Source organism: Fukomys damarensis, unplaced genomic scaffold (genome assembly GCF_012274545.1).
Source record: "Fukomys damarensis isolate Sample0158 unplaced genomic scaffold, DMR_v1.0_HiC HiC_scaffold_15, whole genome shotgun sequence".
NCBI lineage: Eukaryota > Metazoa > Chordata > Mammalia > Rodentia > Bathyergidae > Fukomys > Fukomys damarensis.
This window is the reverse complement of record NW_022900927.1, coordinates 60,715,210-60,740,540: the sequence shown is the minus strand read 5'-3', so window position 1 is coordinate 60,740,540 and position 25,331 is coordinate 60,715,210. Positions and strand designations below refer to the sequence as shown.

Sequence of the window (25,331 nt, the reverse complement as noted above, 5' to 3'; positions counted from 1 at the left end):
CGAGCCAGCTGCTGACTGCGCGATGGGCCGCCGGACGAGGCACTGTGTTCAGCAGGCTGCGCCAGTCGGGGCGGGGCGAGGGGAAGCCGGGCCGAGCAAGTGGCTGCAGCCGGGCAGGGCCTCCAGCTCGCAGGCCTGTGCACGGCGGGGTTGCTTCGTTCCGCCTCCCTCTGGGGGAAGCCGTGTTCTTACCCTTCTCAGCCAAGGAAACCCAGGCTGCTCAGTAACTCGCCGGGGCCTCCGTGCTAACAGGGAAGTGGCCGCAGGGTTCGATGAGGCGCCTCAGTCGAGGAGACTCAGGCGCAAGCGACAGAACCCAGCTCGATGGACCTTCTGACTTCAGGCAGGGACTGAAAACCGTCACGTGGACTAATTCCGTCTCTTCGTGGGTCTCCTGTCGGCTTCCTTGTGAGTGCGCGTGTGTGTGCGCGTGCGCATGTGTGTGTGCGTGCGAGTGTGTTTGCGCGTGTGAGTGTGTGTGTGCGCTTGTGCTTTATTGTCCTCTCCTGCCAAATTTCCCCCTAAGGCCGGGAAGATGACCACAAACACCATCATCTGTCTCAGGATCCCAAAGGAGGAGGCGGCCTTTCTTTTCTGAAACCCACGAGCCATCCCTCGGATGACACCGGCTTAGTCCAAGTCACACTGCGCTCCTTGACCCAATCCCCGCAGTGGGGACTTCGAGCTCCACCTCGACGCTGATCACCCTCAGGTGAAGCGGAGTTGGGGGCTCTTTGGAAGGAAGGCTCCCGATAAGCCATCAGCGTCCACGGGAAGCTGCTTTGGTCAGAGCTAGTTGGGGTTTAATTCCTATCAAGCCTTCGTGAATGTGGATCTACCAGATTTATGGTGCCGACTTCTGTGTTTCTTGGTCTTTCCTTTAACTGAGATAGACGTGTGCCGATCAAGTCAGGACACGCCAGGAGCCAAAAAGATTTGTGCGTGTGTGTGTGTGTGTGTGTGTGTGTGCGTGCTTTAAAATTAATCTAAGAGCAGGGACTAGTGGTTATTTTCCTTCTTGAATAAAAAGTATGTTGTTAAAATAGAGTTCCCGGAATCTCAAATTCTGTTTTTAAGAGAATGCAACAGCGGGGCTGGAGATTTAGCTCAGTGCTTCTGCCGCCTGCCTCGAAAACACAAGGTCCCGAGTTTGATCCCAGGTACCAAAAAAAACAAAACAAAGCGACTGCAACAGCAGTGTTATGACAGTCTTGCCAAAAAGTGTTTAACCCAAATTTAATTCAATTGTGGGTCTTTACTCCGCGAGTTTCCAGGTCACCCGGGATGTTGCGGTTGGCGCCACCTGGCGGCAGCTATCTGCTTACGCGCAGGTTTGAGCCAGGCCGGCCGGTGCCGACGGTGCTGACTCGGAATCTGTTTGGTGAGAGACCCATCAAACCCGGCCCTGAAGGAGGGGTCATCGCAGCGACAAAGTCTAAAAAGCAGCCAAAGACTTAGAAATTATTAGAAATGTTTGATTTATTTGCACTACAAATCACATCTTTTAAAAGCAGTTTTACTAGAAATAAAAGGGAATGTTTTTAAGCTTTTCTTCATGCAGTTGTTCATATTGTAATCTAAATGGCCACATTGTTTTAGAATATCTCACCGTGCCCTGTACACACACACACACACACACACACACACACACACACACACACACACACACCCGGAGGCCATTCTGGCTTGTGTTTTGAAAGGAAGGTTAGGTTGCCCTTGAAGCAAATGTTTCCCTAACCGCATCATCCTTTTTCTTAAAGGTTAATCTAGCTGCAGCATCCCTAATCCAAGAATCCCAAATCCAAAATGCTCCAAAATTTAAAACTGCTTTCTGAATGCGGGTCTAACATCCTGAGTGGGAAAATTCCCACCATGCAACTTTGTTTCACATACAAAAGTATTTATCCTGTAACATAACCTTTACTCTGTGCACAAAGTGTATATTAGACAAATGAATTTTGTGTTTAGATTTGGATTTCATCTCCAATCTCTTTACATATATGCAAATGGAGCAAACCCTAAAAGCTTTTTTTGTTTGTTTGTTTTTTGCTTTTTGAGACAGTGTCTCACTATGTAGTTGAGACTGACCTGGAACTCACTATGTAGCCCAGGCTAGTCTTAAACTCACAGCAATCCTCCTGCCTCAGTCTCCTGAGTGCTGGGATTACAGGTGTGCTCCACCACGCCCGGCTTACCCTAAAAGCTTTTGAAGCACTTCTGGACCCAAGCATTTTAGGTAAGCACCGAATCTGTGGTATGGACAGTTTGACTTATTTAATAGTAGTATTTGCTAACGACATGTCTTCCCTGCTTTAATTAAAATTTGAAATGCCCCATGGTACTAAATCATGTATAAAGCAAGACCAAAAAATAAAAAAATAAAAAAAAAAACTTGCAAGATTGAAAACATCTAGAAAGCATGGGTAAGCTACGCAGTTGCACGCTTAGCTTTACCTTTGGGGCAAAGAACAAAATGGACTATTCTGCCTCCTTATGGAAGAAGACCAGGGTTTGCTTGGGCTGGAAGGGCTCCCAGGGAAGCAGGACAAACAGAGACAAGGAGGGAGTCGGGCATCTGAGACACCAAGAGAAGTGGCTTCCTGAGAAACGAGGTGAGAGGCCAAACTCCATAAGCCCCAAAGGACACTCTCATTAGGTCGGCCAGGCCCAGGGGTCCAAAGCAGGAACTGGAACGTCACAGGGACAAGCCAATAACAGCAGCAGGGGTCAGGAAAGAGCATTCCTGAGGAACAGCTGGAATTATGGGTAGCCATGGGATAAGACAGAAAGCAGTATTTCAGGGGTCAGATCACAGATAACATACATATGACTCTGTCACAAAAATAAAACCCTGGCTGGGCGTGGTGGCGCACACCTATAATCCCAGAACTCGGGAGGCTGAGGCAGGAGGATCGCTGTGAGTTCAAGACCAGCCTGGGCTACATAGTGAGTTCCAGGTCAGTCTCAACTACATAGTGAGACCCTGTCTCAAAAGAAAATAAATACATAAATAAAACCCTGCCTGATATTCATCTTCCATATACAGGGCACTGAGTAACACAGTTTCTATGAATGCTGTAATGCTACAGCAACACCCTCCTCATGAATGCCTCTCCTAATGCTCCTTGATAAGAGGGAGAGAGGGCATATGAGTTTCTGGGTTTCTTTTAAGAGGCTGAGTAAGAGCTAAATATATTTTGTGAAAATCAGCAGCATTTCTACACACCACAGAAGCAATTAGGAAATATAATGAAACAGGGATTCCAGTTGCAGTAGCACAAAAGAGATAAACTATGTGGTGGTGATTTTTATGAGAAGTGTGTACGACCTCTATAAAGAAAATGCAGATGTTTACTGAGGGCATTAAAATCCATGCCATATTGGAAAACTAAGTTTCTTAAGATATCCATTTAACAAATTTGACAAGTTTATTTATAGATCAATGACACAAACAGAATTCCAACAGCATTATTGTTGTAGGGAACAAAGGAAAGGAAACTATTTTAACGTTTGTGGGAAGCAATAAACAAAGGTGATCAGAAAATATGGGGAATGATGAAATTTTTAAAAATTGGTACAGTAAAATGCATTGCCATTGATCCTCCTCAAAACACTCCCCTTGTCTTTAACAGACTTATTCCATCTGTGGTGCTACTTTGTGAAGGCGCCCTGGAAGTTTCCTTTTGTGTCTTATGAGATGGGGTTAAAAGCATGGCGAGTGCTGCTGCCCAAAGCCATCCGACGTAGAGGCCGGGTCATAAAACGATCAGCCCTCCTCTACCTCATCCCCCGCGTCCGGCACCGTGTGACTGCTGGATCTTCCTCAAAGTCACGGTGACCTTCAGAGATAAGTGTTTCGAACTGGTTTGGGCCACTGAGGCAGCCACAGCAGGGCAACTCCAGGCACTCCCAAAAGCCTCCTTCCAGACCTGCCTCAGAAGGTGACAACCACAATGGGAGAAGTGTGTGTGAAGTGAAGGTAAGTATTTTTAGGAGGATTCGTGGCAGTGAGTCTTTTACCGTAATAACCATTTTATAAATTTAAGCACACCTTATTTTTCATTCACATCACCAACATTGCTAGCCTCTCATTACTTCATTTGTTAATGAAAAAACAACCAAAATTCATTCTCTGCACACAGGGTACACGTCCTTGTCACAGAGGGCCAGGCAGCGAGCAAGACATGAGCCGCTGGCCATGTTCGCCAACGGTCCTAGAAGGGAAGCAGGTGAGTTGGAAAGATCCAGAAAAGACACTGAGGGTACTGAGGTGCACCTTTGGGACAACATTTGAACCAGAAAACTACAGAAGCCAGCGGCATCAAGACTTCCACTTTCTCAGGTTCTCTGACCCTGATCCAAAGGGATTCTTTCAGTAAGAAATCACATCCTGCTTTCACCCAGGTACTTGTTTTATGCATAACTGCGACTGGTAGAAAGTATGCACTGAAAAGGGGAGAGGGTGGTGGGGTGAGGTTACCTTGGCTGCATTTTAAGAAGCTTTTTAAAGAAGCTCATGAATGCAGCTATTTTATAGAGACTGGCTTCCCCTGAAACATGTGCTTTGCCTGAGTTTTCACTTCTGAAGCAATTTCTTAGAACTGCTGCATACTTAGGACTTATTGATTTTCTTTTTCTCCTAGAGCTTTAAGCAGCAATCGAAGTTAATTTGTTATCTAGTCCATTGATTGTTTTCCTCCTAAAAGAATGGGTTTCATTTTCAGTATTCACATCTATTAATTGCTAGTCATGTGGTAAGTGGGTTCACCGAGCTAACTTCTGTGAACATCTGATATATTTTCTGAGCCATATAATGTTCCCACCGTTATTGGAGTATTTGGTCACGATTGTTGCAATTCGTGTTTTATTCTTTCTAAACTCTCTACAGTGTTGCAGACATAGTGGGAGTCCCCTAGGAACCGCGAATAAATAGTAACACTCCTCTCTGCCCAGCAAGTCAAGAGATAAAATAATGCATAAAAATAGACATGAAAATAACCATTATTCATAGTAGAAGCAAGGTAGAAGGGCAGGTTCAGGGCGTTAAAGTAGTGAGCCTCATGGTAAGATTATGCAGCTTTAAATATGAAATTCCAGACAGAAATGATCCAGGAAAGGTCCCTACTTCTTCCCTCGCTACACCACATGTGCCCCACAGCCCTGAAATAGCAGAGCTCCCTTCATGGGGTGGGGGGGGCAGAATTCTCAAATTTACCGGCTGTGTATCACTATCTCGGGTATAGTGAGCTAAGGCTTAATGGCCGATGTAGAACCACATTTAGCAGAGCTCTAGGTGGATTTACCCAATCAACGTTTTGCATTTTGAAAACAAATGAGCTACTCTGTAATCCAAAAATGCTTTTTTGTAAAATATGACACCCAGTATATCTAATCCTGAAAGAGATAGGATCTCAGATTCATACAAATCCCCCAGAGACTGGACTGTTTAAAATCCCTACAGAGCTAATGGAAAGACTACCTAAGAATAGAAGTTACAATCAAGAATAATGATAAAAACTAATAAAAATCCTGGAAAATAAGAAAGGAGTCATTGACATTTTTTTAAAAGCATGAATTCACTTGGCTGGATTCAACTAAAGAAAAAAATTAATGATTGAAACTGAAGAAATCACCCAAAACACTGTGGAGCGACAAAGTGACAGAAAACAGGAAAACAAACAAAGCGACATGAAAAATGGGTGGCGATGTTGACACATGCGTCTTTAGAGCAAAAGGGTACAGCGGATAAAAGCAGGAAAACCTAAGTGTTTTTTACTCTTAGGCACCTCGAAGAAGCCAAAGAGTAGAACATCAAGGAGAAAGAGAAAAATTCTTGAGTCCACCAGAAAGAAAATACAGCGTGACCGTCAGGGTGATGAAAAATTTCCAGTCGGCAGAAACATCTATCGGAAGGAAGTGACCTCTCTAAAAGTGCCACCGGAAGTCAATATGCAGACCGGGTTCTCTGTCCAACAGGTAGCCCTTAACTTACGTGAATTTTGTATTGCGTAAAGGTATTCCTTGTTCACAAACACAAGTACAATTTGAAAAAAAAAAAAAAGGAGAGAGAAGATGGAATAGATGTTTTTATACAAAGGCTAAGCTGATTTATTATCCAAAAACCTTCCCTTAACAGAATTCCTAAAAGAAGAAGAAAGACAAATCTGTGAGAAGGATGTAATTACTGACTGTAAAATAGAAACAATTACTAGCTGTAAAAATAGAAATAACAGTTATTCTTCCTATTTAAAAACAAGATGGATAAAACTGTAGATAAAAATAACATGAAAGATGGTGGTGGGTGCAGTTAAAAGGTAACCAGGCTAAATGCTTCCTCTGGTTTGAGAGTTATATTTTGTGTTAAAATTTTAACATAACCATAAAACAATTGAAACCAAACATTTTCAAGTGGTAAAATGAAGCCTGGGGGAGGAAGTGAAAACAGAAGGCAGGAAAAGAGAAAAAGAATCAAAAGAAAAAATATGAAAATAGAAAAACCGAATAAGAGGGCAGATAGTTCAAATACATCAGTAATTACAATAAGTATACATGGAATAAATTCGCATAATAATGCAACGTCCGGATTGAGTTTAAAAAGCAAAATAAAGTACTTGCATGCAACATACTGAAGGAGAATCATTCCATTTCCTCTGAGTTGATTGTCTGTGTGCTTGTGCATGTACATGTGAGTGTGACCACGTGTGTGTGTGTGTGTGTGTGTGTGTGCACATGAGGGAGGGGGAAGAGGGACCGTAAACCAGCCTATGTGTTCTTTCTAAAATATGCTGGTGGTACTATACTTAAAAGTTTTATGGCCCCACTGGCAAATTTAACCGTGACATGTGTTCTTACACCAGTTGTAATTCGATTAAATATCTTAAATTTTATTGACAGATTGGTTGAAAATGTTTCATCTGAAAAGTGCAGAACACTGACAAGCGGATTACAGTGGGAGTTCAAGCAAGAGAAATCTATGAAAATCATTAAAGGCATCGCCAAAGTATCAGCTGGTTTGTACACTGTAAGGAAAATAGGGCAGCATTACCAGTTTATTATAGATGTGGCCATCAAAGCACGAAAGGGAAAATTTCACGTATCACCGACTATTCATTTGACGTTTTTAGCAAGGAGATTGCCTTCATTCTTTGCTAGGCCTGTATAAATCAATTACAACAAACTGTGCAATTATCAGCTTGCAACTGGCTGCTTGCGGCAGATTTAAATTCCACTTTGCAAGACAGCCAAAGCCCTCCCCTTTGCCTCCTCAGCTCAGAAGCCAGAAAGCAGCTGAGAGGTGGTCACCGCTTTGTTCTTGAATGGAGCTAATTACAGGGCTGTCTCGTGCAAGACGGGCACTCCGCTGTCAGTGTGTAAATAGGGACAATTAGAGCTCACTCTAAGCCAAGCCAACATTATTTCCAAAAAAAGAAACTGAGCTTCGGATTTTAATTACTCTCATGGGAATTTGTTACACTAAACAGAACCCGACCATTTTTTTTTTTCCACAATTTAGTTCAGCCAACATGACAATTCTCTGTCACAAGCATGTTCTAATTTTAACATTTCTACAGATGGTTTGGTAGGAATGTGAATTTTATTCCTCTTGTCTTTCCTCACTAGGTTTATTTTAATCATACATCATAGTTTAAAATAATTTACATGGTATCGAAATATATATATGTAGTCTGTTCCTACCGCTTAGAGTCATTATTTTGAATTTGAGTGACTAGGTTTGATTAATTAAATCTACCATTCGTTCAACTCTTAGAATCCTTTCCAAGCATTGCACTTGATGCTTCGGAAGTATTTGCTTGGTCCTCACATCTGCTTTAGGAGGAGCGTTACCCTCATTTTATAGTTGAGGAACTGGGTTGTGGCGAGCTACCCAAAGTCACACAATCAGGAAGTGGTAGAACCAGTATTTAGCTCCAGGCTACTTCTGGGTCCCTGATCACACCATTCCTCTTGCTGGTCACTGCTTGGAAACTCCATGGAACTTGGCTAGGGAGACACGGGGCATTGCCAGGTAGTTCAGGGGCCACTGTTGGCAGTGTGTGTGTGTCAGTGTGTGCGTGTGTGCACGCGTGTGTTCCTACAGTGTTATCAGGTATAAGGACCCAAAAGAAATAGTGGTGAGACTAGAAGGAGAAACACGCACAGAAACCTCAAATGTGGTTACTGTTACTCTGGCTGGTTTTTAGGTTATACTCCAAGTTTAAATGACTATCTTTTCTCCATGATCTGTTAAGCTTAATGGATAGGTGACTGCTTTTTTTTTTCATTTTCCTTTTTCTAATTTATTTTTATTCTTTAATGTCTGAGTTCTCAACCTGACCATGTTCCACTGTTTCACCTACACATGCATAATCTACCTTATAAAATAGGATATTACCAATTCAGCTCATTTACTTTTACCCAAGTTTATTTCTTTCCTTTAAGAAGCAGCCACGAGGGCCAGGGATTGAGTTCAGCAGCACAGTGCTTTCCTGCCTGGCAAGCACAAGGTCCTGAGTTTGATCCCCAGTAAAAAAAAAAAAAAAAGAAAAGAAAAGCTACCACGGCTCTAAACTTAGTATTTATCCTTCCCAGGAAAGGTGATCCACCCATCCTCTTGGTTTACCTGGGACCGAGGGCTGTGCTAGGACTTAGGATCGTCAGTGCACACACAGAAAAATGCCCAAGCAAACAAAGATAGCAGGTCACTGTAGCCAGGCATATTTTATATCTTACTGCTTATCTATCAATCTACAAATACCATAGTGTTGCTACTTTCTATTGCTAAGCTTTATATCAGTGGGATCATGCCGCATTATCATTCCACAGCTTGATCTTTTTAAAGCTCATTACATTAGTGGGACTGAATCATGTGGATAATTATAGCCCAAGTTCATTCATTTCCACAGCTCCAGAAGATTCCATTGTTTGGATACAACATAATTGATTTATCCGTTCTGTTACTGATGAGACGTACGGGCTGTTTCTAGCTGTTCATTCCAAGAGGGCCGCAGTTAGCACCACGCACACCTAAGGTGCTTTACCACTTCTCCTGCCCACCAGCCATTTTTAAGGGCTGCCTTTGCTCTACCTCTTCACCAAGGTTGGGATTGTGAGACTTAAAATGTTGAAGTCTGAGGGATATGGAATCCTTGTTTCTTTTTTAACTAAAATGTAATGCTTGTACTGTACTCTACTAATTTTTATGTGTGCCAAAATATATTCACCAGTCTTCGGTTCTATTGGATAAGGATTTCATTCTGTGAACTCCTTGAGGATGGATTGCTGGTCTGTTTTTCTGAAGACCCAGATGCCAACATGATGCTCATCACATAGCATTCATTCATGACATGCTTGGTGGCCCAGTGGATGATTAGATTTTATTGAGTGTTCTGTTCGTGACAATTTTTCTTTAAGTTTAGAAGACCTAAGAGTCATCCATCCAACCATTCATTATGCAAATATTTATCATATACATACAACCTTCTATATATCAGTCCAGGTACATAAATATTGCAGTGAACTAAAGAGACAAAACCCCTATCATATTGTCATGTTCCTGAATTCCACACTTAGTTCCAACTTTAGTAGAAGAAAACAGTGGCCCAGGCAGGATGAAAGGGCCGGAGAATTCCCGAGAAGATGAGGCTCCCCTGGCCTTGGAGACAGTGATCTTGATACCCGGCAGGGGCCTGAGGTAGACGAGGGTGGGTCTGGGCCACAGGGAGCAGAGGTGTGCTCTGGGGAGAGAGATTCAGATTGGAATTTTGAGGAGACCCAGCGAAGAGTATTCCGTTTGCGACATGAGAAACACAGACTCAAAGTCTCGGAGTGCAGAAACAGCAGGGTAAAACATCTATTCCAGGAAATGGGGCTGCTGTGGCCTAAAGAATGTATTCAGTGTGACAAGTGAAACAGAGACAACTGTAAACAGCCAAAATCATAGGGTCCTCTGGTCACCTCTGTGTCTGTCTCTCTCTCTCCATCTTTCTTTCTCTCTCTCCCTCTCGAATAGCTGGGCTTTCAGACATGCAGTTACTGTGCCCAGCTTAAAATTCCAAGTTTTAAACTTCCATAAACTTGAAAAAATTATGCATTATGGGTTAATTCTCGAAGTATTTTTCTGACCATTTATTCAGCACCTTTCTTTCTGCCCCCCCCATGTCCACAGAGTGGCCAAGTTACACGGATCCTGCCTCTTTAGTAGCCCCAGCAATCCCCATGCTAGAGACAGTTTTCCAGTCCCACACCTGCGGCTCACCAGGCTCCACAGGACCTGGCTCCGATCACCTCCTCCCACATCCGAAGAGTTCCACCTCCTACGTAGTGATTCCCGCTTCGGATCCTCCACACCTCCGCCTCCTGCCTGTCCTTCTTCACGTGCAGCCCCCGCAGCATCGCAAAACTCACGTTCTTGAAGCTACCACATGGGCTCCTTGGGCAGACCTCGCCTGCACGCTCAGCGAGCATGGCTCTCTCCTGGCGAACGCCACGTGTCACCCTGCGCACGCAGCCATGCTTTCTACCAGTCGGTGCTCCCTGCCCCGGAGCGAGCTGCTGCACAGCACATTCTCCAATAGACCCCGAGCTCCTCGAGGGTCAGCCTGCATCGGCTTGGCCCACCATTGGGCGAAGTTGAGTGTAAAGTAGACAACTCATAAACTTCTGTGGAACTCATGGAAGACGGTAAATGCTTGATAAATGTTTGATGAATGAGTCAATGAGTTATAAGTGTTTGATTGAGGGAAGGGCATTGGATTAAATTTTCCAGCAATCTTGGGATTCATATTTATGAGCTCACTGCTTGGTGAATAAGAATTGTAAAGTTAGCCCTCTGGGGATACCCTGTGATACACAGTGCTCCTCTGTGATGTGCTGATGCTGTGTGGCTCTCGGTCAGACATTTAGTTAGTTTGCCTGCTTGTGAGAATAGCAGTGACATCAAGAGGCAAGTATTATCAGTTAGTGATTTACAAAAAGAACAGAAGTAGTGGTTCCGCCACCTGCCTCTCAAGTGCAAGGACCCAAATTCGATCCCTGGTACAAAAAAAAAAAAAAAAAAAAAAAAAAAAAAAAAAAAAATCAGGGAGCTTGAAGACCAATCAATTCTTATCCTCAGGAAGGATCCAATACCTCTCAGTTTCCGGTCCTCACCAGACACATTACCAGACACATTTTCTTCACTGCCAGCACTTCTTTTTTGGGGAACATCCCATCAATATTATTTTCTAAGTGAGGTCAAGCCATTTAACGTCAAGTAAAGCCAACTGAGCACATTGTATCAGGGCTTAGAACCACAGAGTACAAAGCTTTCTGGCCCTCACAGAGCTCCTTTGAGACCAAAGGTCGTTACCTCAGGTGCTCTCCTACAACCTCCAAAGACAGGGGAACATTAGAAAAACCCAGCAAAGAACTTGTGTCAACATTCTCTAAATGTCGATGTGGTGCCCAGCACATAGTGGGTCTTCTGGAGAATGAGGGAGGAATGTTTATTCCTGATTTCTGTTATCAGTATCAGAGTTGGCACCCAAACCAAAATGATAAGAAAAATCCCATCTGTTAAATCTGGTTTTCATTATTTTTATTAGAACATCTTTGCAGTGCATAATGATACATTCATTCATCGTGGAGAGTTGGTACATGTAGACGACACATCTGAATTCTTTTTCTAGCCTCTCTTCCCTCTGTTCATCTCTTGGTCTCTTTCCCTTTTTCAAAAGATCTATCTCCCTGTTTCCTATTGTCTATCTTTTATTTTGCTCTTTATTTATACTTTGGGCTTTTCACATAAGAGAAACCATGCAATATTTAAGCTTTTGCGTCTGATTTATTTTACTTAGCTCTATGGTCTCAAGGTGCATCCATTTTCCTATAATGACTCAAGTTTTTCCTTCTTTATGGCAGAGTAGTGCTCCATTGCATATGAATGCCATGTTTTCTTTATCCCTTCATCTGTTGATGGACATATAGGCTGCTTCCCAGATTTAGCTATTATGAGTTGTGTTGTACGCATGGATATTCGTTATCACTGTTATATGATGTTTTTAATTTTTCTTCTTTCAAATTATTTCACTTTGTGTCTTGGAGTCCAAACATCTCTTTCGTGTTTTACACTTTTATAGCTGTGGGTACATTACCACAACTCTTTTCTTTTCCGTCCACAACTTCCCTTTTGCTTCCTGGTTGGAGGCCACACTCGTCCGCTGGGCCCTTCAGGCTTTCTGCTTCGTAGCCTCCTGTTCCCCTTTATTTTCCCCGTAGCACCTTCCTCGGCAGCCCCCTGCTATTTCTATGCACAACCCAGAATTTCCCAAGTGTGCCTTTGCTCAGAAATACTTCCTCACGGCCAGACTGCTCTTTCGTGCCACCTTGTAGCCCGTGGGGGCAGAATTAGAGTTCCAGCTACAAGCTCAAGACCCCACCCACTTAGTGCCGTGCACCTTGAGGAGGGGGACTGAACCCCGAACCTCACTCCTGCTACCCGTGCAGGCCCAGCTGTGTGACCAGACTGCTTGGGCTGATGGCGCATACACCCCCACCTCCCCGCTCACCTCTCGGGGCGGCAGGCTGAGTTTTGGAGACTCCAGGCTCAGTCGGGGAAGGCCCCAGCTGGCCATCAGAGGACAGGGAAGGGAGGAGCGGGTGTTCCTCCTCCTCGCGGCTGTAGGCAGTGTCTCTGGCAGCAGCTACTCCTTGCGGTTCCTCCTTGGCTCCAGCTCCTGCCAGACAGGCCTGCTGCGATTTCAGCTTCCTTAAACGGAAGGAAAGCCGGGGCCTGGGGCCCTGCAGCTCTCGGTGGAGCCCAGCTTCCAGCTCTGCCAGAGGGCGGGATGCGACGCCGCAGCTCTCACTGACAGCGCTCTCTTTTTACACTTGAGCTGCTTAGACCTGAGCTTTGCCATCATTTCCACAGATGGGTCTTTATGGTTTTATTGGCTCGATTAAGAGGTAACTTCTCATTCATCGAGGAGGGAAGAGTGTTCTTAGATCACGAACAGCAAGGGCTCTGCGGGGTGGGGAAGGGTGGGCGGCGTCCATCGCCATCTGTGGCGAAATGAGGGGAGGCAACGCGGCCCTAGTTCAGGTTAGAATGAGAAGCGAGGAAGGCTTTGGGGCAGACTGCAGTGGACAGACCGCGGGAGGTCACTGGAGTAGGGCCTGCAGGCCTGCGGCACCAAACAGCTCCAGAGGTGCCGTCCACCCGGAATAGATTGTGAACGCAGCCTCCGGAAGTTGTGAACGCAGCCCCCGGAAGTTGAGAACTGCGCACCTTTGAATGGTTGAGAGGAGCTGAAAGTGCGGTCAAAGTGCTGTTGTAGGGCTGGAGAGGTAGCTCAGTGCAAGAGTGCTTGCCTGGCGTTTGCTCTGCCCTGAGTTCTAGCCCCAGTACCATGGAAAGAGAAAACAGTATAAAGCTGTCAGGAAGCTATTGTCTTCAGGAAGAGGGATAAGAAGGCCAGGAGCTTTCGCAGTGACAAAAATAGGAGTGTGGCTTTAAGACACACTCAAATAATTTGAGTTTCAATGGGGACAGGGAAGGAGATATGAACAGAAATAGAGAAGTCAGGAGGAAATACGTATTTTGAAGTCATGGAAAATTCCGTATTAGGTAAGATTTTAAGGTAGTAATAAAGGCTGATAGCTATGACCAGTGGAACTGGGGCTCAGAGAAAGTGAGCTACACATAAAGATCTAGAAGCCATTCACATGTAAAGAGTAGTGGAAACCACCTCAGAAAGGAACAGCCAAGAGAGAAGATTTTTTAGAAGAGAAGAGAGCCAAGGAATGGTCATTAGGAAATAGCCCATGAAAAGGCAGAGGAAGTCAGGTCAGAGGACAGGCATGCAGGATGAGAGAATCTGGGGGAAAAAATCAGAACTGCAGCAGAGGACCAAGGGAGGTGTTTCAGAAAAGAGGAGCTGGCCTTTCCCATACCCACTTCTTCCTGCCAAGGTTAGAGCTATTGCATTTGTCAAGATGTCGCCTCCTCAGCCTGGGTCCCTAAACAGCAATGGTGAGCAAATGACCCTGGTGAACATGTGGTGTGAGCCCTTGGCTATGGAGATTCTTTTATTGTTTCTGCAGTGAGGCCCAGCCCAGCCAACACAACACGTGACTTAGGGGAGCAGATGCGGGGAAGAAGACAGGAGGTGTGATAAGAGATAGAGCATGTTTGGGAGATTAAAGGGGAAGATTGGGAAGAGAAATGGAGGAGGTGAGAGAGCATGAGTTGGTTGGTCTTGGCTCGGTAAACCCAAGGGCTCACGACCACCATGTGCACTGGACAGGTGGCCACGCACGTGTGCATGAGGTGCTGTGTCAGGCATCATCAGCAAATTTTCTGCCCAGTGGAATGACTTCTGGAGAAAGCCAAGTAGCTGCTAATTGAGGGTGAGAAGATTTAGTGTCAGGCCTTCCCCAGAGAGCAGAATGTCTCAGCCCATGTTTGCTGCTATTGCAAAATGCCACAGACTGAATGGCTTGCAAAAATATAATTTTCCTTCTCATAATTCTGGAGTCCAGGAAGTCCAAGATCAAAGTGGCAGTAGATTCATCATAGTGGCTTAATCACCTCCTTACAGCCCTACCTTTTAATACTTTTTAAAACATTGAGGATTTAATTTCAACATGAATTTTGAAAGGACACAAACATTTAAACCACAAGGGGAACTGAGGATACTGCTTCTGAGAACCTGTTTCCTCCATTGGGTATAACAATGGAAAGGACCTCACTGAGTTGTAAAAGTCACATGAGTTACTGTGCATGACGTACTGAGCACAGTGTCTGGCAAAAACTGAATTCTGCCAAGGATGATTTCTGAACTTCCTGAAGTTTAGGAAGAAGCTCTAAGGAATGGTGGCAAAACCTGTGAATGGCTTATTTTCACAGCTGCCCCCACAGCAAGGAGGTGCTTCAGGAACAGCCAAGGTGTGCTGCACAAGGAGGCAAACAGGCAAGGTGAGCTACAAAGATATTAACAGCTCTACCAGCTTCAAAACTAGTGCTGCAGAATAAAAGTCATTCTTCATTTGTCTTATGCAGTTGTGCCCTTTCATCTAAGAGGTACTTCTTAGGAGGAAAACAAAAAACAAACAAACAAAAAAAAAACAAAGAATCAGGATACATAATAACCCTTGAATTGTTTCAAAGAGTCACTGAAGGTTGTATTGGGACAATATTTCAAAATCTCAAACTACCACCGGGAAAAGTTAATCCATTGCTCTATTTACACTATTCCCAAGCACTGCTATGATTAACAGTTTAATGGGATGATTAAATCGTAGCCATTTCTGACACTGGTGACAGTGGCACCGCTAGAAATTGGGAAGTGTGCGTGTGTTAGTTTTATGTTACTGAAACAAGGTGAGCCCGTTTAAAAGAAGGAAAAGTTTAGTTTGGCTTATGGTTTTGGAGGTTTCAGTCCATGGTCACTTGGTCCTGCTGCTGTGGTAGAAGTGGCCTGTTTGCTCATAGAAGCCAGGAAGCAAAGAGAAACAGAAGAAGGGGCTGACCCCCAATATCCCCCAGTGACCTAACTCCCTTCTACTAAAGGTTTTTATCACCTCCCAGCAGTGCTAGGGTCTGGGGACCAACCCTTTACCACATAGGCCTTAGTGGCACATTTTCAGATCTAAACCATAGCAGGGAGGATGTAGAGCATTTTATCTCCCATTCAGAAAAATGCTTTGGAAAAATCCCAGGGTGAGCCCATTCGTGGGGAGTTAGTGATTCCCCAGGATCCAGAGATAAAATACTGGTTTGGACATTATAAACAATACTCATCCTCAATAACAACCATGCATTTGAGAATTTCCTGTCACCAAAAGTTCAGGGAGCATCCTAAAAGATTAGGGAGCACCCAGGGGACACATCTCCATCACACTGGGCTCAGTGACCTTAAAGGTCAATGCTGGAAACTGATTGGATGCAGAAGACCTCCTTGCATAGCTCAGACCAAATGCATAAAATTGTGGACTTGTTTTCCGAGGGTGTTGTCCAGAGCCATCAAGTCCAGCTTTTGAAGGAAAACTGCCTGGCTGCAGTTTCTGCTAACACAGAGGAACCAAGCTATTTCTTACGTTGACAGAGCCATGGTCTACATGTGACCTCTTTGTTCACCTGCAAATTGGCCAAGAGGGGTGAGTCTATCACATGAGGCCAGCCAAACCATTGGTTGACTGGTAAGCTTTGCAGTGGCTTATTGCAAAATGCACTGCCCCCTAAAGGGACAATGGAAATAAGCCACTTAGATTCTTCTTAATTTTGAACTAGCAAATGATACCAGGAAATTGTTTTGTTTGTTTTCATTTTGATTCTTTTCTTATGCAAGAAAACACAGCAAGTAGAAACAGGAAGGCCAGCAAGTATGTGTTCAAATCAGAGTAGCAAGAGGAGGAAGGGGAGACAAGCTCACCTCTAGAATGTCCAGGCTTCTGACTAACTCTTTATCCTTCCATGAGACTTGCTTGCCACAGATTTCTAAGCTGTTGGCAGAGTCCTGCTGGCCCTGTGGTTGTGTGTACCCATGAAACAGGCCACTAGTAGAGGAAGCAGAAGTGGACCTCTATTTCTTGAAACCAAAAGAGCTGACCTAAACACGTCGGGTTTTCCCAAGATGTCTTTTGGACACCCAGGAAGACACAAAGGCTCCGCAGTGCTGGTCTATGATGCCTTTCACAGGGCCTATCTCCTCTGTTGTTTCCTGGAGCAGTGGGACAAGATACTGAGCAGTAAAATCACAGGGAGTGCTGTTTCTTGGACTGCCAGTTCTGGAGAGACCAGCCTGTAGCGAGGGGCTGGCTTGAGATTCAATCTGTTGTGTTGTCCTCGATGAGACTAAGGCACAACTTAGAGGAGCGGATGGAGGCCTCGACCCCTATTGTCATGAGAAATATTTGATAGCGTTATCAGAGATGCATTTCTTGCTTTTAAAACCCATCACTTAGCCAGGGAAAGCTTCAGGTTTAATCGCCTGGTTAGGACTTGACTCTTATTGTTCTATTTCCTGAGTAATAATCCTTTCAGTGTAAATGACTCTTGTTTTGAGGCTCAGATACAACAAAAACTATCAATTTTCTTTTCATTTTTCACTGGACTCGCAATCTGAAAAAACATAAACTGTTCTCACTGAGTAAAATAGACTCAGACTGCAGTCTAACAGAACACCACACTTTTGTTCTTAAACCACTGGAATAAGAACTGTAGCCTTTTTGAGAATTGTGATTAGCCTCACGACTATTTTCCCAGTGTCTGAATGGATGCTGTCAAGTACTCACTCAGAAAATGTGTTTGCTAAATGAGCAAGTGAATAAATCTGAATTTACTGCATTGTGGCCAACTAAATTGCTTTAGAAGCAATCTTAAGTACAGGTAATCCAAGGACTCTGCTGTGCTGGACCCAAAACATTGAGACCCTCGAAGGGACCAGTAGCTTCATGAGTCACGTAACCACAAGTACCTCTAGCATTTTCACTTTTTTTGCTTCTCCAAGGTTTTAAAGAATTAAAACTAACAGACCAAGAGCCTAAGTTCCCTCTTCTGTTCCATGCGAGGATGGAAGTAGACTTGATAATCTATGTCTACCTGCGTACATTTGAGTCACTCTCCAGTCACTGAGACAAAACAACTAACACCCACAACTTAAGGGACAGGACTGTGTGGCTCATGGTTTCAGTGGGTTCAGTCCACAGTCAGCTGGCTCTGAGGCAGAAAAGGAGTCGCATAAGGGCCTGGTGGAGGAGAGCTGCTCAACCTATGGTGTACAGGAAGCGGAGAAGGGAGGAGCCAGGGATAGGAATCCACCCTCCCAGGTCACTCCCCAGTGACCCACATCCTTCAGCCAGGCCCCAGCTCCTAACAGACTCAGCTCTGAATTCAAACACGGATGGATCCACTCATGAGTATAAGCACCCCATGATCCAATTACCTTCCAGAAGCACGCCTCTGAACACGCGAGACTTTTGGGGGACATTTTAGACAGTACCCTTTTAACCGTACCTGTTGCTCCGGGTAGCCTCACTCGCAACACTGAAAATAAGTGTTAAAATCAAAACCCTTTTCTTCTGTAAAAATGTCACAATCTCTAGTAAGTGTTGATGTAACTGAAGAAATCCGTAGCTCCAAGGTTTCTCTTTTCACTGCCCTCTCTTCCTCTCCTCTCCTCTATAAAGATAAGCAGGTTATGTTTGCTTATTTCGAATTCCACCGTGACATTTTCTCAAGGAAAAAAAAAAAATCCTTGGACTGTAGGCCAGTCAACAAAACTGAGCTAGAAGTTCACTTCACCTTCCTGAGGGCGAATTTCTATCAGTCAGAAGACAGTTCCTCCCCTCTTACCTTCCACATTGAGGTGCTGTGCTGGCCAAAGGAGATGCAGTGGTGAATAGTGAGAGCTCCTGCTCTCGGTTTGGTGAAAGATGCAGATATAGTACATGGGAAATTCCAGCAGTAGATGCAATGCAATGATAGGAAAAATGCAAGGGTGGAGGAAAGTATCCTGGAAGCATCCAACACAGGCATGGAGGACCTGAAGATTTTTTCAGCAAGTGACATTTAAGCTGAGACATGAAGAGTACGTGAGCCAGGGTGGGGGGAGGCATGGGCAAAGGCAAAGGAACAGCTGCTGCCTCTCCTCTCTCTGGAATAGCCTCTCAGGACTCCAAGCTATTGCCCCTGCTCCACCTGCCTGCTGAGCCTCCGAGATTTCAGAGTGCAATCTTTAGCGGGGTTTTCTTTTTCAACCTGTAAGGAGTCCTAAGGCTTCAAGAACTTCAAGAATGCTTTTGCGGATACTTAAAGCAAATGGAAACTACTGAGAGTTTCAGTTTGAAGGCACGTGTCTTCATTTTATTTATTTCAATGCTTGGGCTTAAAATAAAATTTCAAATGTCACGTTCCATTCCTCCTCCAATAGTGTGGTCTAGTCTCCAACAATTATTTTTTAGATTCTTCCACACACCACGGTACAACAAATTTTTGAAGGATTTCACATAACAACTGTGTATCCTAATTTCAAGGCTGTGTGATAGAAATTTAAATGTACTTATTCCTTCTGGAAAAACCTAATGAAACTCCAGAGGACTTTTGTAAATAATCTAAAAACCTAAAAAATGTTAGGAAAATGTAAAATGACTCCTGCTGCCTCTAACAGCAATCTGCTTTGTTTAGTTCAAAATTAACAGACACTGGAGGCACTGACCATGAAGTGGGACACCTGGCCTCATCCCTAACCTTGAGGACCCCCTTCCTGTGCACTAGCACAGATAGCTAGACAAATCTTGAGGTCAACTCCCTAACTACAAGGAATTGTTATGTCTGGGTTAAAGCCAACTGGCTACTGTAACTTGTACATGGGTAATGTGAACTGAGGTAATAAAATGTAACCACCGGAGTGAGATCATGGCTGTAAAACCCATAAAAGGGGGCTGTAACCCAAGGGGAGGCCAATGACTGGCACTTCCTTTCTGAATGCGGTCGACCCTTTTCTGACAAATGTTTTATTTTACTTCCATTCAGCTCACGTCTCGTGTGCGCGTCACTTGCCAGTTCCCTCCACAACAAAACCTGCTGATTCAGAGGACTGTCAATTCTAAATGAATCGAAAACACAGGTTCTGGGGCTCTAAACCTACCTGCATTACCTTTCACCAACAATTATTTCCACTGCACTATCAGAAAAGTTGTTTTAATTCTAATGGATATACTTTGTGCTAGATTTAGCTTATTTTTTCTCACTCCTCTATCCACTGAATATTTATGGAGCACCTTTATTGGACAGTCCTGAAGACTTAAGACAATAACTCAGTGTTCCAAAAATGATGCTTTAAACACGAGTGTTTTATATTGCTATATTGAACTAAAAACTTAAGGATACTCTAGCCTCTAAATCTTCACACTGACAATATTTAATAAAATATTGAAAATTAATTGAAAACCAAAAAATTAGATTTTTCTAAGAAATAATGAAAAAGCAGATGACATTTCAGAATTTTTTAAAGATGCCATATAAATTTTAAATTGGGTCACAATATGAAAGAGCAATTAAACAATTCATAAAGTAGGAAATATATATTTATATATTATATATATGTGTATATTTCAATTCATTCCAGTAGGCATTTTTTAATTTACTGAGTAAATTTACTTGAGCTTTGGTTTCCTTATCTGTTAAAAGTGAGTTCAGGGCTAGAGATTTAGCTCAGTGGTTCTGCCACCTGCCTCACAAGTGCAAGGCACCAAGTTCAATCCCCAGTACCAAAACAAAACAAAACAGGGCCTGGGACTTTAGCTCCGTGGTAATGCATCTGCCTCGCAAGCACAAGGTCCAAAAACAAATCCCAATGATGAATGTCACTGTACTGTATACCTAAACTTAATAAAAAATGTATTTCTAAACAAACAAACAAACAAAAAAAGTGAGTTCATTCACTTAACTGATTACTGAATGCCTAGTATGTGCTAGAGATTGATTTAGGCCTTGAGAATACAGTGATAAGCAAAAGATCTGGAATTCCTGCCTTTCTGGCTCTTATAGTCTAACAAGGATAAGACCTAGTTCATGGGATTTGGGGGAATATCGGGTGCTTTGCAACTGAAAGTGTTTTGTAACTCACAATGTCCACATACACCAAGGACCCTGAATACAGTGACAGCCTCATGGCTTTTTCTGGCTCCCGAGGCATCCTCCAGCTCCGCAGGTATGGGAAGGTGATTTGAAAGATGCAAATGCATTCAACACTGCTATAACTGATTCAGAGGCCCCCGGTGTTCACAGCCATCTTCCACTGATTTATCTTGTTTGTTCATCCCTGTACAATCATTTGTGGAATAATTTACTTGAAGTAATTTACGAAAATTGATGCTTAATAAAATATACAGAACCCTAAAAGACTAGCTGTAAGAGTTTAATTATAGTAGACAGCACTCACTAAAGTCACAGGCCTGTAATATGTACTGTGTTGTACTTGGCCAAATGCAGAAAATTTTAAATTATCATATATTATCGTTACAGTCTCTCATCAAAAAAACAAAACACTTCATCAGTAGATGTGCTACTTTTAAGATACATAACTACATGATTTTAATGACTTTACGTAATTTTATAACATACCAATATCAATAATATGCTCTAATTAACATCCTTGTAGTTCAATCTTTAAATGTATTATTTCTTCCTTTAAGATCAAATCTTACTGTATCTTTTATTTTTTTCTTCTTCCTTTTTTTTGTCTGTTTGTTTGTTTGTTTTGGTACCAGTGATTGGCTTACTGTATTTTTCTATAAGAACAAAATCTTTATTATAAAATAGTTGGATTTAATAAAATTTGGGTCCATGTGTTTTCAGACTTATTAAAAAATGCTGTAATATTTTTAATATTCCTCAAAATTTAATCAATGTCTTCAAAGTTTACATCCACAAAAAATTAAGAGGAAAAATACTAAAATTTTCACAAAATTGTGTTTTTCTATTTTAAGAACATCACGGGAAGATATACTGAATTAACTGCTTTTCATAACTGCTCTGGTCATGAATATAGGAAAAAGATGAGTGAGTGTTTTAAGAATATTCTCACTGCACCAGTGTTTGAAATTGAAACAAGATTATAGGATTAGTACTTGTGTGACCTATAGAATCTAACTTTAATAAATTACTTCTGTTACCTCGAAGACGATTAAATCTGAGTCTACTCTTTCTGGAACTTCTAGAAGATACAATAATTTGAGGAACAAATACTGCTTCTTCTTAATGGCAACACTTTCTGATCTCCTAGAAGTAAAAGAAATTTTACAAGTATAAAAGGGCATTTTCAATAGAAAAAGAATTTAAGCCATCCTCAAATTATGAATGCTTTACACATGCAACTCCCCAGATAAAAGCAGGTGACAGAAAGCATAGGAATACAGCAAAAAAGCAAACCGAGACCTTGGTTCATACTTCAACTTTAATACTTGAGAAAAACATAAGTTAAAATCGGATACAGATATTGCTGGCACAAGTAAAGATAATACACAAAGGCGGATGGGAGCAGATCCGGTATAAACCTGTGAGACTGCATCACAGCAGCCAGCCACTGAAGGCTTTTAAAGAAGTGACAGATTTTAAAGGAGATCGAGATGAAGAGGATGGAAAAGAAATATTTTTTCTCCTTAAAAACTTCCTCTGATATTAAGAATTGTAGGGCTGGGGATTTAGCTCAGTGGTACTGGGGCCTACTTTGTGAGCGCAAGGTCCCAAGTTTGATCCCTGGTACCACCACCAAAAAAAAAAAAGGAATTGTAAATCAGTATGGAGAGGAAATTTCAAAGTCACTAATTTATCAAGCTATTTTGAAGACAGGAGCCTTAAAGACCTACTTGAAGCCTCAATAGTGCAAAAATAATCAGCATTCCATTTTCCTCAAGTTTTATGTACTAGTAACATTAACAAATTATAAGTAAGAAAAATAAAAACTCAATTTTTAAGAAAGCATGCATTATTTCTTCTTCCAGGTATTTCAGTAATTTAAGTTTAATACTTGTTTTATTAAACATAAAAAAGAGCTTATAAAATCTTGCACTATTAAGAAGTGAAATTCCATTCCAACTTCAACAGTGTAAAATCTATTTTAGAAATTGTGGAAGTGATCAAAAACACCAGCACTTTAGGAAGATTGCAAAATATACTTGAAGAAATTGTCTTTCAGGCAGTGTTTATTCATATAAAACCTTTATAAAGTAAGGTATCAAGGTAAGCTATACATAAATAAACATTCATCCAACATGAATATAACTGGAAAAATTTTTTCTTACCGAAGAATGCATTTATAAGTTGATTTCCAATTTTTCAACTAAACAATTCTTTTATTTAATTCTGGAATTTGTGCTAGGTACCTGTGGGATATTTCTATTTCTCTCAACATGAAAATTAGTGTTCACACATTACAAAACCTATTTGAATCCATAGGCTGGCTACAGTATCATTTTCTTTTCCCTTTTTTTTAAAGTCCTGAAAGTTAATAATATAGAAGTGTGGATCTGAGAATGAACTTCGCAAAGGTAAAATTCTTCCTCCTCAAAAGGTACATTAAAACATTTCTGATTCTAAAATAGTAAGGCTCCTGGTTATCTCTTGGACACTGACTTTACTTCCCAAAGGTGTAAATATTCTTTCAGTGTCTAAAACAATACAGGAACTGAACCATGTCTGATGGCTGTTTTAAGAGCTGCATTAATTACACCAAAAACTAGCCTGACTATACCTTTGCTTCACTGAACATTAGTAACCAGCTTAAGATGCTTACTCTGTACATTTGTGTAAACTGTTATTCTTCTTTAGAAAACATAGCTGAGTTTAAAACAAACACAAATCTCAATATTGAATATAAAACTTGTGAAAAGTGATAACACTGTGAAGTTATTCAAAACACCCATAAACCTCTGGAGATACATTAATAATATTTAAATAGTCCCAGTCCCTTCAATAAATTATGTACAGGTATTGTCCCTCTTGGATGGGTGGGGGTCCACGCAGTCATCACATGACCCGGACGTGTTTTGTTAGAATCCCCCTGCACAGTGAGACAGGTGATACCACCGTCTACCGGCGGGGAAAAGTGAGGCAGCACGACTTTATTAAAGAAAATTAACATAACCAAAAGCATCTAATTAAAACTGGCATTATGTGATTCAAAGAAAAATAATCATAGGATAGAATTTTTATAGAGTATCACCTTAAAACACTTTTACATCTGAATGTTAAAATTGTTAAAACATAATTCTGATGTTAGAGCACATTATTTTAATGTAAAAATTCACATCGGCTTTCATAGAAAATTAATTAAAATATTTTCTCTTGCTAAAAGCTACTAAGTGGGCTTTGCCTGTGACATTGCACAAAATCCATCTAAAAGTATAAGGCGTCTAAAATTTCACAGATAATATGCGAAAATCTTAATTGTTTTTTTACTATATTTCAGCTTATGTGTCAATAAATTAATTTTTTTACCAAAAATCTTGTAACAAAACATTGCCATTATTAATACAAGCCAGGTTAAAAAGTCGCTTCCTCCTGATTTAGAAGGCGTAGACGTTGAAACAGGAACTCTGCCGAACGAGAGTAATCAACGCCACGCAGGTCAGCGGCAGCCCGGGTGCACACAGGGTCGCTGGACCAGGCGGCTCTGATTCAGCGATGAAATCCATTGCCTTCTGTAGGACAAAGGTCAAACCGTTGCCTTTTCACTAAAATGCAGCGAATATTAAGAACAAGTGCATCACCTCCATACTTAATACCGATTCCGAAATACAGCAGTGTAACGAAGATTCCAGTAGTGTTATTTGACTTTTGCCTGAAGCGGGGGGGGGGCAATGACAAACGCGCTGCGGCCTGAAAGTCACCCAAGCACAGTAAGCAACCTGCGGACCGCACAGGCGCCTCCCGCCTCCACCTGGCCGCACCCAGTGACTGCTCCTCATCCAGAGTCAGCAGGCGAAGCTAACGCACGCTGCTCCTTCCCCCGGCTTTGAGAATGGCACACGGAGATTTATTTTCTAGGCTTTTTGCTGCCGGTCATGACGAAATAATGGTCCCCGTCTTCCTTCTGTGCGCTGAGTTTCCTGCCTCCGCTCTCCGCGCCTGTGGCGGGTGGCGGAGGCTTCCTGGGTGCGGCCGCGCCTCTGCCCCCGGCCGGAGGAGGCCCCTTAGCTGAGTGCTGGCCCTTCGCGGCGGCCTGTGCGGACTTCGGTGCGGCCCGGGCTTCGGCAGAAGTCTGGGGGACACTCACGGTGGACAGCGGGGTGCGGCCCGGAGACTGAGAGCCGGGGCCTATCTCCCGGCGTGTGCTTTTTTTCTGGGGCGCTCTTTTGGCACCCGAAGCCGCACTCTTCTCCGGTGCCGGCGCAGCTCCAGCGGGACGGGCTGAGGGTACCGAAACCGGCTGTTTCGTGCTCAGGGCCGAGTTGACTTTCTGTGCCGGGACCGCCCCTGCCTGCCGGGCTCCCCCCGGTGACTGTGTCCCTAGACCCTTGGCTGTGGCTTGGGAGCTGGGTTTTGTCGTTTTTGCAGAGGACTGGAACGGAGACTTGGGCCTTGTGCGGGTGTTCGCTTTAGGTCCCTTCAGGCACTTGGGTGACGAACCTGCAGGTGCATCGCTCCTGCAAGAAACAGGACTGTGTCTCAAGAACACCGGTTCCGGTTTTCCCGAACTTTTACTTGGCGGAGGCCTCGAAGTCTGGGTCAGAGGAGCAGGGGCCCTGGGCGTGCTGGAGGCTGCGCCGCATCGGCCCAGAGGCTCCGAGGGACCAGGGCTGCTTCTCGGGAAAGTGAGCGGGGCGGTGCTTTTGCCGAGGGCGGCGGGCTC

At 43.1% G+C, this 25,331-nt stretch overlaps 1 protein-coding gene across 1 annotated transcript in view; it reads right to left on the bottom strand.

The window, feature by feature from the left end:
- Positions 1 to 22,230: 22,230 nt before the first annotated feature.
- Gas2l3 (growth arrest specific 2 like 3) overlaps positions 22,231 to 25,331 on the bottom strand; it is a 31,201-nt gene continuing 28,100 nt past the window's right edge. The window contains exon 12 of the mRNA XM_033763499.1: positions 22,231 to 25,328. Within this exon, the coding sequence (XP_033619390.1) occupies positions 24,516 to 25,328 (813 nt within the window). The 3' untranslated portion in view covers positions 22,231 to 24,515. The remainder of the gene's footprint in view (positions 25,329 to 25,331) is intronic.